The following is an 11,689-nucleotide window of genomic DNA, read 5'->3' as shown; positions in this document are numbered from 1 at the left end:
GTGGCGCAAGAGGTAGAGTGCTTGCCTTGAGCTGGAGAGCGAAGGGAAAGTGTCTAGGCCGAGTTCAAGCCCCAAGACAAAAAAAAAAGAAAAGAAAAGGAAGGAAGGAAGGAAGGAAGGAAGGAAGGAAGGAAGGAAGAAAGAAAGAAAGAAAGAAAGAAAGAAAGAAAGAAAGAAAGAAAGAAAGAAAGAAAGAAAGAAAGAAAAAGAAATCCCTCCTGGTATAGCTAATGTGTGCTGATAACAACAGAAAAACTCACAGATGACATTGTATTGTGATCTTTATTTCATTTACATGTTACAATTAGGACTGGTACAGAAACATGCTTTTAATATACTAATAACATAGTATCATCCCAATGCTCTTTTTAAAAATCTATTATTAAATTTTAAAGCCATTCAAAGGCCAGGGCCTAGCAGAAAGTACTTTTAGCAAATCATTTTAAAAAAGAAAATGAAAGGATACAGAGAAAAAAACTCTATATATTCTAGATTTAACACCTGTAAAGCTCCATCCATGACAGCCTTTAGTCACCTGTATTAGAAAAATTTAGGAATCAATTCACCCTTCTTTTAGCCATAAAACCACTAAATTTAAGCTTTACTTCTGTTACATGAAATCCTTTAAAAACAATTTTTTCCCCAAAACCTTTCTGTTTCCAGAGCTATCTTAAAAAGTTCCTGGTAGGAGGTATGTAAAAGTTATAATCCTATCCTTCCTTTTTAAAAAATCATTACTGGCATTTATGAATTAAGGCTTTTTGCATGGGATTCAAACCACAGTGCTAAATTTACCTTTTCAAAAGAAAAATAGCTATCAAAGTTGTTTTTTAAAAAATCTAATTATACACCTGTTATTAGGACACCTGCTACATTCATTCTTTTAGAGAAGGCACCATGACAATTTGGAAAAGCAGCTCAAAAGCACTTAGACAATCCTCTGGACTGAAGGGACCCTTCTGACTCTGAATGCAGTAAAGTTGGTGACTGTACCTGGCAGAAGACCACCTATTCTGAACCGCAGGCAAAGCTCTCCCCATCTGCAAACAATGCTTACTGGTAGTCCCATCTCATGGGACAGTCTCTCTCCCTGGTCCCTGAATCACCTACAACTTGAGTTACAGAAGTGATGATTCCAGTCACTGTCCAGATAAACTGTGGCATAAACTGGGTATAAAGCTGGGAATCTGACCACTTTCTAAACAACCTCCTTAGGTTGTTTTATGTACTCAAACGTAGCTAAGGCCACTGCTCCAAATATAGCTACAGTACAACTGACTTTAAGAAAAACTATTTCATTGCAAATGTCCACTATTATAATCTTATTTTTAAAAAACTGATCACAAATAATCATAACAAATCTGTCTTCGTCATACTCCTTATCCCTTGACTAGAAGTTTGTTGTAAGCTAGAATAACACAGCCCATACTGACAATCTTTGATGAAAACCTTAAATCTTCCTGAATTACACTTCAAAGTTCTACAGAAAAAAAGAAGAGGTCTATGAATACTCTCATGTAAGTTACACATCATTTTTTTTTTAACATTAAAAAAAAAAACAACCTTTGTATTCTATTGCTTTCTCCTGGGCAGAATTCAACCTGCTTTCTCTAGAAGTCATCCATTCTTACACATTCATCCAAACTCACTCTATTCAAGGCACCATTTTTATAAAGTAAAACACTGTGTGGAACCTGCTAACAAAACTGACTACAAGTACAAAGCAGTGGTTCTGTTCCTGTTGGTCCAAAGTGAGTAAAAGGAAAAAAAGACCAAAGAGAATAAAGCATAAACAATATATTCAGGCAATTTTATAATGTATATAATGTTTGTGTTAAAACAAATTTTGGGCTGTGGGGGTAGTTCAGTGGAAGACCACTTGTCTATCATATGCAGAGCCCTGGGTTCCATTTCTAGCACAAACAACAACAAACCTTTGTTTTGTATACTGCTAAAAAAGAGGATGACTCCACAGATGCTTTATCAACATACATGATAGATTGCTCTCACAGTGTACTAGAAAGGCTTCTCAGAAAAAAACACTCAGAAATTTAATTTCATTACTTTGAAGTATTTTCAAACTTGGCATCATTTAACTTCTTGTAAAATGAGTTAATAGGAGGTTTTGGAAAGTATGTTAACAGGAATGTGCTCTGCATGCCATCTGGAATGTGCAAATTAACAGGGAGGGGAGGGGAAAGGCTGAGCAGAAAGCTGACTCCCACACGTGTGGCTGACCTACAGAAGGCAGGAGAAGGTAACAAGTAAGATATTTTTTGAAACCTGGCCACAAATTTCCCCAGGACTATTTATAGCCAGCAGTAAAAGGCATCTTTTATTGGGGGCGGGGGGGGGGGGGGAACTGACATAAAATCACCAATTTACTATTGAGAGAGAAAAGAGACCAAAGAAAATTAAGAACCCCCAAAGAAATATTTGGACTTCCTCAGGGTAATTAAACCAAAGTGATTCCTTTATAAAATATAAAATCCTAACACTTTATTAACTCATAGAAGAGAGAAACAGAGAGAGAGAGACAGAGAGATCTCACCATGAAAAGCAGTTACTTTGGACAATTATACTGGAATCTATGTATCCACTTGTAAAATGCATTAAAAGCTAAGCATCTCTGTGTCAGTAAGGCCTGTGAGAAGGGTTGAACCCGTAGAGAATATAGGCCACCTTTGAAAATACGCCAAAATTTTGGAAACAAGGCTTCAATTTATTAGTCAAAGCCTGGCATCAATCATAAGCAAGTGAATTGTTTATGAAGCAAGCTAGAATTTTTCTAAAATGTAAGGAAAGGAAATAAAATAGCAAGGACTTAAAAGACAAGATGGTGGGGCTGGGAAGGTGGCTCTAATGGTAGAATGCTTGCCTTGTATACATGAGGCCCTGGGTTCAATTCCTCAGCACCACATAAGCAGAAAAAGCCGGAAGTGGCACTGTGGTTCAAGTGGTAGAGCGTTATGAGCTGAAGAGCTGAGGGGCAGCGCCCAGGCCCAGAGTTCAGGCACAACTGGGGGTGGGGGTGGGGGTGGGGGAACGATAACAAGATGGTACAAAAGTATGTAAAATGTCTGGAATTAATTTGAGACTTAGCAAAATACTTGAGTAGTAAAGTATTAAACAAAAGAAAATTCTCTGATAGAGATCTTAAATGCAAGAAAGGTCTATCTTTCTATCTTCTATTCATACTTCACATGTATAAAATTTTTACTTAGACTGACTAAACTCTACTTCCCTCCAAAATCAAATTATTTCAAATATTAATGTATATATAAATGTATATATAAATACTTGTAGGCACCTTTTAAACTCCAAAATCCATGGTAACTCAAAGGAAAAAGCAACTATTAGATAAAACTTTTCCATCATATAATCAAAGTGAAGTAAAACAAAAGAATTCTTAGGTAATTCTAGATATAGTCTATATTTGGGTAAGCCCTAGTTATTTAAAGCTACACAACTAAACAAAAGAAAAATTAAATAAAGAGTAAATAAAATGAGCAATTTTAGCTTCAATATTATAAACATAAAACAATGCATAGGATACAAACAGTTGGCATAAAGACCCTAAATCAGCTATTTAATTATCAATTGTTGATAGGCCATACAGAATTGAACATGGTGACAGCAATATTCAGGAAGGTTATTAATCCTTAATGAAGTTGTAAAAATGCAAAATCTCAAAAACAGAACTTTTCAAAGAACAATCTGTGAGAGGGTGAGTACTGGCTTACATATCTAGTATATAAACCTCTAGTAAATCTGACCATGACACAAGTTCCAGTGACTTCTCAAAGGTCACATCGTTTATTTAAATTCAGCTTTTTCCTTAAGGTATTCAGCTCAAAGTTTTCCTCTGAGCCACTCTGGCCTTTTAAGGCATATATGCCTCTTTTCTAGAAAGAAGCTATAAGAATTATTAAAAAAAAAAAAGCGGGCACTGGTGCTTTAACGGACATGGTTCAAAGCCAGCTGGGGCAGGAAAGTCCATGAGACTCTTACCTCCAAATTAACCAACAGAAAACCGCAAGTGGCATTGTGGCTCAAATGGTAGATTGCTAGTCTTGAGCAAAAAGCTCAGGGACAGCCCAAGTTCAAGCCCCACAACAGAAAGAAAAGAAATAAAGGAGGATGGGAGGGGAGGGGAGGGAAGGAAGGAAGGAAGGAAGGAAAAAGAAAAGGAAGTTCAGCTGGGTGGGCTTCAGTGGCTCACACCTGTAATCCTAGCTACTCAGGAGGCTGAGATCTGAGGATCGCAGTTCAAAGCCAGCCTGAGCAAGAAAGTCCATGAGATTCTATCTCCAATAAACCACCAAAAAACCAGAAGTAACACTGTGGCTCAAGTGGTAGAGTGCTAGCCTTGAGCTGAAGAGCTGAAGGATAGTGCCCAGGCCCAGAGTTCAAGCCCCACCACCGACAAAAAAAAAGAAAAGAAAAAGAAGTTTGACAAAACCACTGGCCTATCAGGTAAAAGACCTTACATTCCAGAGTATGGCATATTAAATTACATAATTTTTCTAGGTTTTACAGCAAACAATTCAAATACTACAGAAGTTTAATAGCATGATAGCATAATTTTCAGCTGTTCTTTAGTTTTGAAGCTTTCCCAAATTATGTAAACTTTAAAAACAAAGAATCTTTCTGAATAAGGTATAGGCTGAACACTGGTGGCTCACACCTGTAATCCTAGCTACTCAGAGGCTGAGTTCTGAGGATCGCAGTCTGAAGCCGATCTGTAAAGGAAAGTTTGTGAGATTCTCATTTCCAATTAACCACCAAAAAGCCAGCAGTGGAGCTCTGGCTAAACTAATAAGAGTACTAGCCTTGCGCAAAAAGGCTCAGGGTCAGCAATCAGGCCCTGAGTTCAAGCCTTAGAACCAGCATTAAAAAAAGGGGGTGGGGGTGGGGGGGAAGGCAAGCTATAAAGAACTAAGAACTTTTACCCCAGAAGAGCCTCCACTGCACTTCTTCCCCTTCATGTCTGTGAAAGCATAGATTCAATCTTAAAAGGCACTACGTGGCACACAGAAGCCTTACAGGCTACATTTCCATTTTTTCCTGTAGCCTTTCCCCATAAAGTGCACAAAGCAGAAAGTGGTAAGCAATAGACATAGATGTGGAAGTGCTTCCAAGAGGAATGGAAGTGTGCTTAAGAACTTGAAAACACAGGAAAGGTCACATCATTTATTACAGTTCCCTGTTTCAGCTCTTCCCAGACAGTCCCAGACCTGCCATTCCTCTGGACCTGGACCGGTGGTGGCAGTGGCAGAAACCAGAGAACTAGGAGCCAGCAGGGCTCTTGAATCTTGTAGTTAAGATGCTATTGAGATTTTTTATCCACAGGTGGTCGTCCAACAACTGCATCCCTCACAGCAGCCTGAGTAGAATTACCAAAATGAGCAGAAGCCTGCAAAATTCCATTTATTCAACATATTAGTTAATAATATAACAGTACCAAGAAAGCAAGTGCTTGGGAATAATGCTCAAGTATCCTCTCCATCATCATCAGCCCACTATAGAAGCAGAGGCGTGAGAAGGAGGGCTGCAGGAGAGCTGTGGCCGCAGCTGACTAAGAGTCAGTGGGACATCTGCTCACAGGCTTTGCACACTGACCTAACTGATCTTTTCACAGAAAAAGAAATAAACTAGGCTCAAAACTGTAAAACAGGGGATCATATGAATGTTAAAAGCTGTTGGTTTTTTAGAAGACTTAAAATGGAGATGGCATCCATTTTCTAACCCAGTAGGATTAAAATAAAACACTTCATTAAGTTTACTTTTTTTCAAGCTCTTGATGTTCAGGGAAGCAAATAAGCAAGGGGATAGAGATGGGGAGACTAATATCAATATTAAGTGTTAAGAGCATTTAATCAGAAATTTCTCATGAAGAAACATCTGGAACCTCTCTTGCATTTTTAGGGATGTTAACAAGATATTAGGAACAAATATAAATAGTCTAGATAAAATGTAAAGCTCATCAGGATAAAAATAAACAATGTAGGGCTGGGAAGGTGGCTCAGTGGTAGAGCGCTTGCCTTGCATGCCTGAGGCCCTGGGTTCGATTCCTCAGCACCACATAAGCAAAAAGAAAAAAAAGCCGGAAATGGCGCTGTGGTTCAAGTGGTAGAGCACTAGCCTGAACTGAAGAGCTGAGGCACAGTGCCCAGGCCCAGATTCAGGCCCCATGACCGGACCAAAAAAATAAATAAATAAATAAAAAATAAACAATGTAGGGGCTGGGAAGGTGGCTCAGCAGTAGAATGCTTGCTTTGCATGCATGAGGCCCTGGGTTCAATTCCTCAGCACCATAAAAGCAGAGAAAGCCGGAAGTGGCGCTGTGGCTCAAGTGGTAGAGCACTAGTCTTGAGCTGAAGAGCTGATGGACAGCGCCCAGGCCCCACACCACCAATAAATAAATAAAAAATAAACAATGTAAGCTTCTCCTACCTTCTTACACTATAAAATTTTTCCAAACTGATTGGGGTGGGGGGCTGGGAAGGTGGCTCAGTGGTAGAGTGCTTGCCTTGGATGCCTGAGGCCCTGGGTTCGATTCCTCAGCACCACATAAGCAGCAAAAAGCTAGAAGTGGTGCTATGGCTCAAGTGGTAGAGTTCAGTTGAAGAGCTGAGGGACAGTACCCAGGCCCGGAATTCAGGCCCCATGACTGACAAAACAAAACAAAAAACAAACAAACAAATAAAAAACCCCAGGGCTTCATGCAAGCTAGGCAAGTGTTCTATCACTAAGCTACATCCCCTTCCCCAATCTGAGATGTTTTACAACAAAAGCACAAATAAATATCTGCCCATCATCCACCCAGCCTCCTCAACCAGCACCACTTACCTGCTCTAACACATATGCTGCACCAAAATCAATAGCTCCACCCAGTTCACGATATTGACCGGAATATCTGATGTACCCCCAGGTGAGGAGGGCTATTAGCAGTAGGCCAAGCATGAAGTTGAACAGCTGGGCCACAACCTCCAGACCAACGAAACCAGTGAGGCCTGAGGCTATATACAAAGCCACAATGCCTGTGAACAGCACTGCTGGCGTTCGGAAGGTGCTGAAGACATTCTTGCTACCATTGTGCTTGCAGAAGTTCTCAAACAGCTCCTTAATTTCTTCCTCCAGCTCCTGCTGATAACGAAAGCTGAAATCCTTCCCGCCCATCTTTTTGGTCTTCTTAAATTGGTCCAAAGCAAGTTGCCTATATTCACAGTGCTTCTGTTCTAAAATGTCTGGAGACAAATAAGGTTTCTCTCCCCCACAAACCTAAAAATAACAAAGATATGCTATGAGCATCCCCTTCAAGTGCCAAACAAGTAAAAAGATACAGAAAGGGTTAGAATGTTTTAAGATATTAGATGTTAACTAGAGGCACACACACACAGATCCATGCACACACAATCCAAAGATAGCCAAGTCCAATGAAGTCTGAGCTCACTTCCTCTAATAAGCATACTTAAATAACCAGGTTACATTAATCAGAAAATCAGGAACATTCTAAGAAAGCCTGGTTAGAAAGGGTAATCATTAGGAGACTGCAAACAAAAGATAACCTGAAAACACATTGTTACCATATCATCTTCAGATACTTTAAAGAGGATCAAGTTCAGGCTTTTGAAGCCTGCAGCAATGTCAGGTCTACAGGTAAATCAGAGAAAAGGCAGATGCCTCATACCGCTTCCATGTTGTTATAATAAACGTCCTTTGCAGAGGCTGCAGCTGCTAAATTGTTGGCTTCAGCGGTAGCCTTTAAAAAAAAAAAGGAAAACATTTTCCCACAAATAGTGAAGTAAAAACCTTTTCTCAATCTACATTCCATTCATCCTAAAACTTTCTGGCATTTTTCTTTTAGGTTTCCAATAAAGTTCAACAGATTAAACACAATTTTTCTACCAAAACATCTGTTCTCAAACCTTAGAATCTTTAGCAAAAATTAAGTTCCAAAACTTAAGGAAAATACAATTTCCTTGCTTCATTTTTTTTATTTTGGCCAGTCATGGTCTTGAACTCAGGACTGGGCGCTGTCCCTTCAGTCTTCAAGTCAAGGCTAGCGCTCTACCACTTGAGCCACAGCACCACTTCTGGTTTTCTGGTGGTTAACTGGAGATAAGAGTCTCACAGACATTCCTGCCTGGGCTGGCTTTGAACTGCGATCCTCAGATCTCAGCCTCCTGAGTAGCTAGGATGACAGGTGTGAGCCACCAGCACCTGGCTCCTTGCTTCAGTTTTTTTTTTTTTTTTTTTTGGGTCCAGTTGTGGGGCCTGAACTCTGGGCCTGGGCGCTGTCCCTCAGCTTTTCAGCTCAAGACTAGCGCTCTACCACTTGAACCACAGCGCCACTTCCAGCTTTTTTTTTCTTTTTGCTTATGTGGTGCTGAGGAATCAAACCCAGGGCCTCAGGCATGCAAGGCAAGCATTCTACCACTAAGCCACCTTCCCAACCCCTCCTTGCTTCAATTTTAAATGCATAAAATATATGCAAAGTTTTGGCTGGTGATATAGCTCCATGGTAGAATGATTACCTAAGATGTACCAAGCCTTGGCACATTCAATGCCAAGCACCACAAAAGAACCCAAAAACAAAACCTGCCAGTGGCTCACACCTGTAATCCTAACTACTCAGGGTGCTGAGACTGAGGATTGCAGTTTGAAGCCAGCTTGAGCAGAAAAGTCTATGAGACTCTTATCTCCAATAAACTATTCTGGCTCTGTGACTCAAGTGGTACAGTGCTAACCTTGTGCAAAAAGAAGCTCAGGGAGGGGCTGGGAAGGTGGCTCAGTGGTAGAGCGCTTGTCTTGCACACCTGAGGCCTTGGGTTCGATTCCTCAGCACCACATAAGCAAAAAAAAAAAAAAGCCGGAAGTGGCGCTGTGGCTCAAGTGGTAGAATGCTAGTCTTGAGCTGAAGAGCTGAGGGACAGCGCCCAGGCCCAGAGTTTAGGCCCCACGACTGGACCCCTCCCCCCCCCAAAAAAAAGGAGCTCAGGGAAAGCACTCAGGCCCCAGATTCAAGCCTCAGGATATGCAAAAAAAGATGTAAAAATGAGTACATAATTGCCTGCACTGATGGCTCATGCTTTCAATCCTAGCTACTCAGGAGGCTGAGATCTGAGGATCACGGTTCAACCGGGGCAGGAAAGTCCGTGAGACTCTTTTTTTTTTTGTTGTTGGTCGTGGGGCTTGAACTCTGGGCCTGGGCTCAGCTCAAGGCAAGCGCTCTACCACTTGAGCTACAGCGCCACTTCCGGTTTTCTGGTGGTTTATTGGAGATAGGAGTCTCACAGTCTCTCCTGCCCGGGCTGGCTTTGAACCGAGATCCTCAGATCTCAGCCTCCTGAGTAGCTAGGATTACAGGCGTGAGCCACCAGCGCCCGGCCCGTGAGACTCTTATCTCCAATAAACCACCAGAAAACTGGAAGTGATGCTGTGGCTCAAATGGTAGAGCAAATAGCCTTGAGTTGAAGAGCTGAAGGACAGTACCCAGGCCCAGAGTTACAAGCCCCATGACCAACAAAAACAAACAAACAAACAAACAAATAAATAAAAGCAGGGACTGGGAGTGTGTCTTAGTGGTAGAGTGCTTGACAAGCATGCATGAGGCCCTGGGTTTAATTCCTCCATACCACATAAATAAAATAAATTTAAAACAAAACAGAGGTGGGAATTATCTTTATGATCTCAATGCCAGGATCTACTAACTTTGGTGAAAATGTTTTTTTGCTACTAAAGAAATTGTTATTTTGGCAATATATAACCCTCATATTCAGCAAGTCAGAAAGTATGTTTTCATCAAATGAGATGTTTTCGTTGAAAATAAAAAACCTAACCAGTGAATCTAAATAGACATCCTACACTAAAGTAAGTGCAGATGATTGGAAGCTACTGGGATAAATTTCACATAGGTATAATGGAGGCAGTGTTTTCCAAAGTGTGTCTGGAGGCAAGAACAGGCCCAGGGAGGAGAAGCTGTTAAACTACGAGGGGTGCAGGGTGGGAATGTGGCTTAGTGGTAGAGTGTTTGCCTAGCATGCATGAATCCCTGGATTCAATTCCTTAGTACCACATAAACAGAAAAAGCTGGAAGAAGTGCTGTGGCACAAGTGGTAGGGTGGTAGCCTTGAGCAAAAGAAGCTCAGGGGCAGTGCCCAGGCTCTGAGTTTAAGCCCCAGGGAATGGCAAAACAAAACAACAACAAAAAACCCACCCAAAAAAAAAAAAAAAAAAAAAACTATGAGAGGTGCTCCACTGCCACAAAAAGTGTTGAAAGCAAAAGACCTTTGCATAATGAGCAAGGACAGTGAGCTTACTGTCTTCTTAGAGTACTTGGCTTTTTCATATCTGGGTTCAATTCAATTTAAAAAGATTGTCATTTAGGATATCAAAAAACTGATTACCTGAAGCATGGATTTGGGGTGAGGCAGATCTTCTCCTTGGTAAATTTTAATATATGCCTTAAAATATAAACATAAAAATCATTATGAAAATACACTCTAATATACTTTATTCATACTTTAAATTTTGGAAACAGCGGTCATACAATTACATTTTCCAAAGGACCTAAAACAATCGGGAATTAGCAGAAACACAACACACCTTTGAAAAGGGCATGTTAGCATTTTTAGTTATCTAAAATATTCTCAAGCAGCACAAGCCTCCTAAGGCTAGGACTCCCATTAGACTCCCCATGCACACTGGCCTCACCACGACCCGTGGGCAGAGGCTGTCCACCCGGGGTAGTTGTGTCACATCTAGATGCCATCTCTTACTCACAGCAACTTCCTAACCATCTCCTGTCCACACCATCTTCCTTGAGGACCAATCTTCCTTTAGCCACAGTAATCACTCCTCTAAGAGAGTGCAAAAAAACAGCCATTTGCTTCTTAGGCACATACTGCCACCCAGTGGCCCATACTTGGAAGGACACTAAGATCTCACACAAGATGCCTCAAAATATCCCCCAGGAGACTTTGAATAGTGAATTCAGGATGGTTTACAATCTTAACTAGTTTCACCAAAAACCAAACAATTCAAAATTAAGACTCATATTTACCTTAAAATACTCCAGTAGTCCCCGGCAGGTGACTTTGGAGCCATTGATCTCCTTTTCCATTAACTTAGATGGGTTTAGTACATATGGTATCAGTACCTGCAACTGCTCTTTGAATTCACCAGCAATATCTGTTTATAGAATGAAGAGGAAACAAGAAGTCAAACAGTCTTATTCAACCAAGGTCAGCTTAAAAATCAATCCTTACAGTATATACAATTATAACATTTGCTAGTTCAAAGTAGAGGCAGGGAAGTGGGTAGTGCTAGACTATGTTTGGTACTTTCTAGCTCTGACCAGGTTGCTGATAGGTCTCTGTCTTGATGTACCATTGTCTCCTTCCCTCTTATCATACAAAGTCATCTCTAATTTAAAAAAGAATGTGTAGAATATATTATCCTAGGGGCTGGGAAGGTGGCTCAGTGGTAAAGCACTTGCCTTGCATGCTCGAGGCCCTGGGTTCAATTCCTCAGCCCCACATAAGCAAAAAGAAAAAAAAGCCAGAAGTGGCGCTGTGGCTCAAGTGGTAGAGTGCTAGCCTTGAGCTGAAGAACTGAGGGACAGTGCCCAGGCCCAGAGTTCAGGCCCCATGACCGGAGCCCCCCCCCCCCAAAAAAAAGAATA

The 11,689-nt window shown here is 40.9% G+C and overlaps 1 protein-coding gene across 4 annotated transcripts in view; it reads right to left on the bottom strand.

The window, feature by feature from the left end:
* Positions 1-263: 263 nt before the first annotated feature.
* The window catches only part of LOC138814849 (atlastin-3), a 76,041-nt gene continuing 64,615 nt past the window's right edge, over positions 264-11,689 (bottom strand). For 3 of the 4 annotated variants that reach the window (XM_070003925.1, XM_070003922.1, XM_070003924.1), the window contains 5 exons: positions 11,069-11,196; positions 10,413-10,469; positions 7,694-7,765; positions 6,853-7,284; positions 264-5,416 (listed from right to left, as the gene is read on the bottom strand). In XM_070003925.1, coding sequence (XP_069860026.1) covers positions 5,330-5,416; positions 6,853-7,284; positions 7,694-7,765; positions 10,413-10,469; positions 11,069-11,196 — 776 coding nt within the window. In that variant the 3' untranslated portion in view covers positions 264-5,329. The remainder of the gene's footprint in view (positions 5,417-6,852; positions 7,285-7,693; positions 7,766-10,412; positions 10,470-11,068; positions 11,197-11,689) is intronic. The other variant, XM_070003923.1, reaches the window with a different exon arrangement.

Source organism: Dipodomys merriami, unplaced genomic scaffold (assembly GCF_024711535.1).
Source record: "Dipodomys merriami isolate MVZ:Mamm:240054 unplaced genomic scaffold, mDipMer1.0.p SCAF_617, whole genome shotgun sequence".
In the NCBI taxonomy this organism is placed as follows: Eukaryota; Metazoa; Chordata; class Mammalia; order Rodentia; family Heteromyidae; genus Dipodomys; species Dipodomys merriami.
The sequence above is the reverse complement of the archived record's forward strand: the minus strand, read 5'-3'. Positions and strand labels throughout refer to the sequence as shown.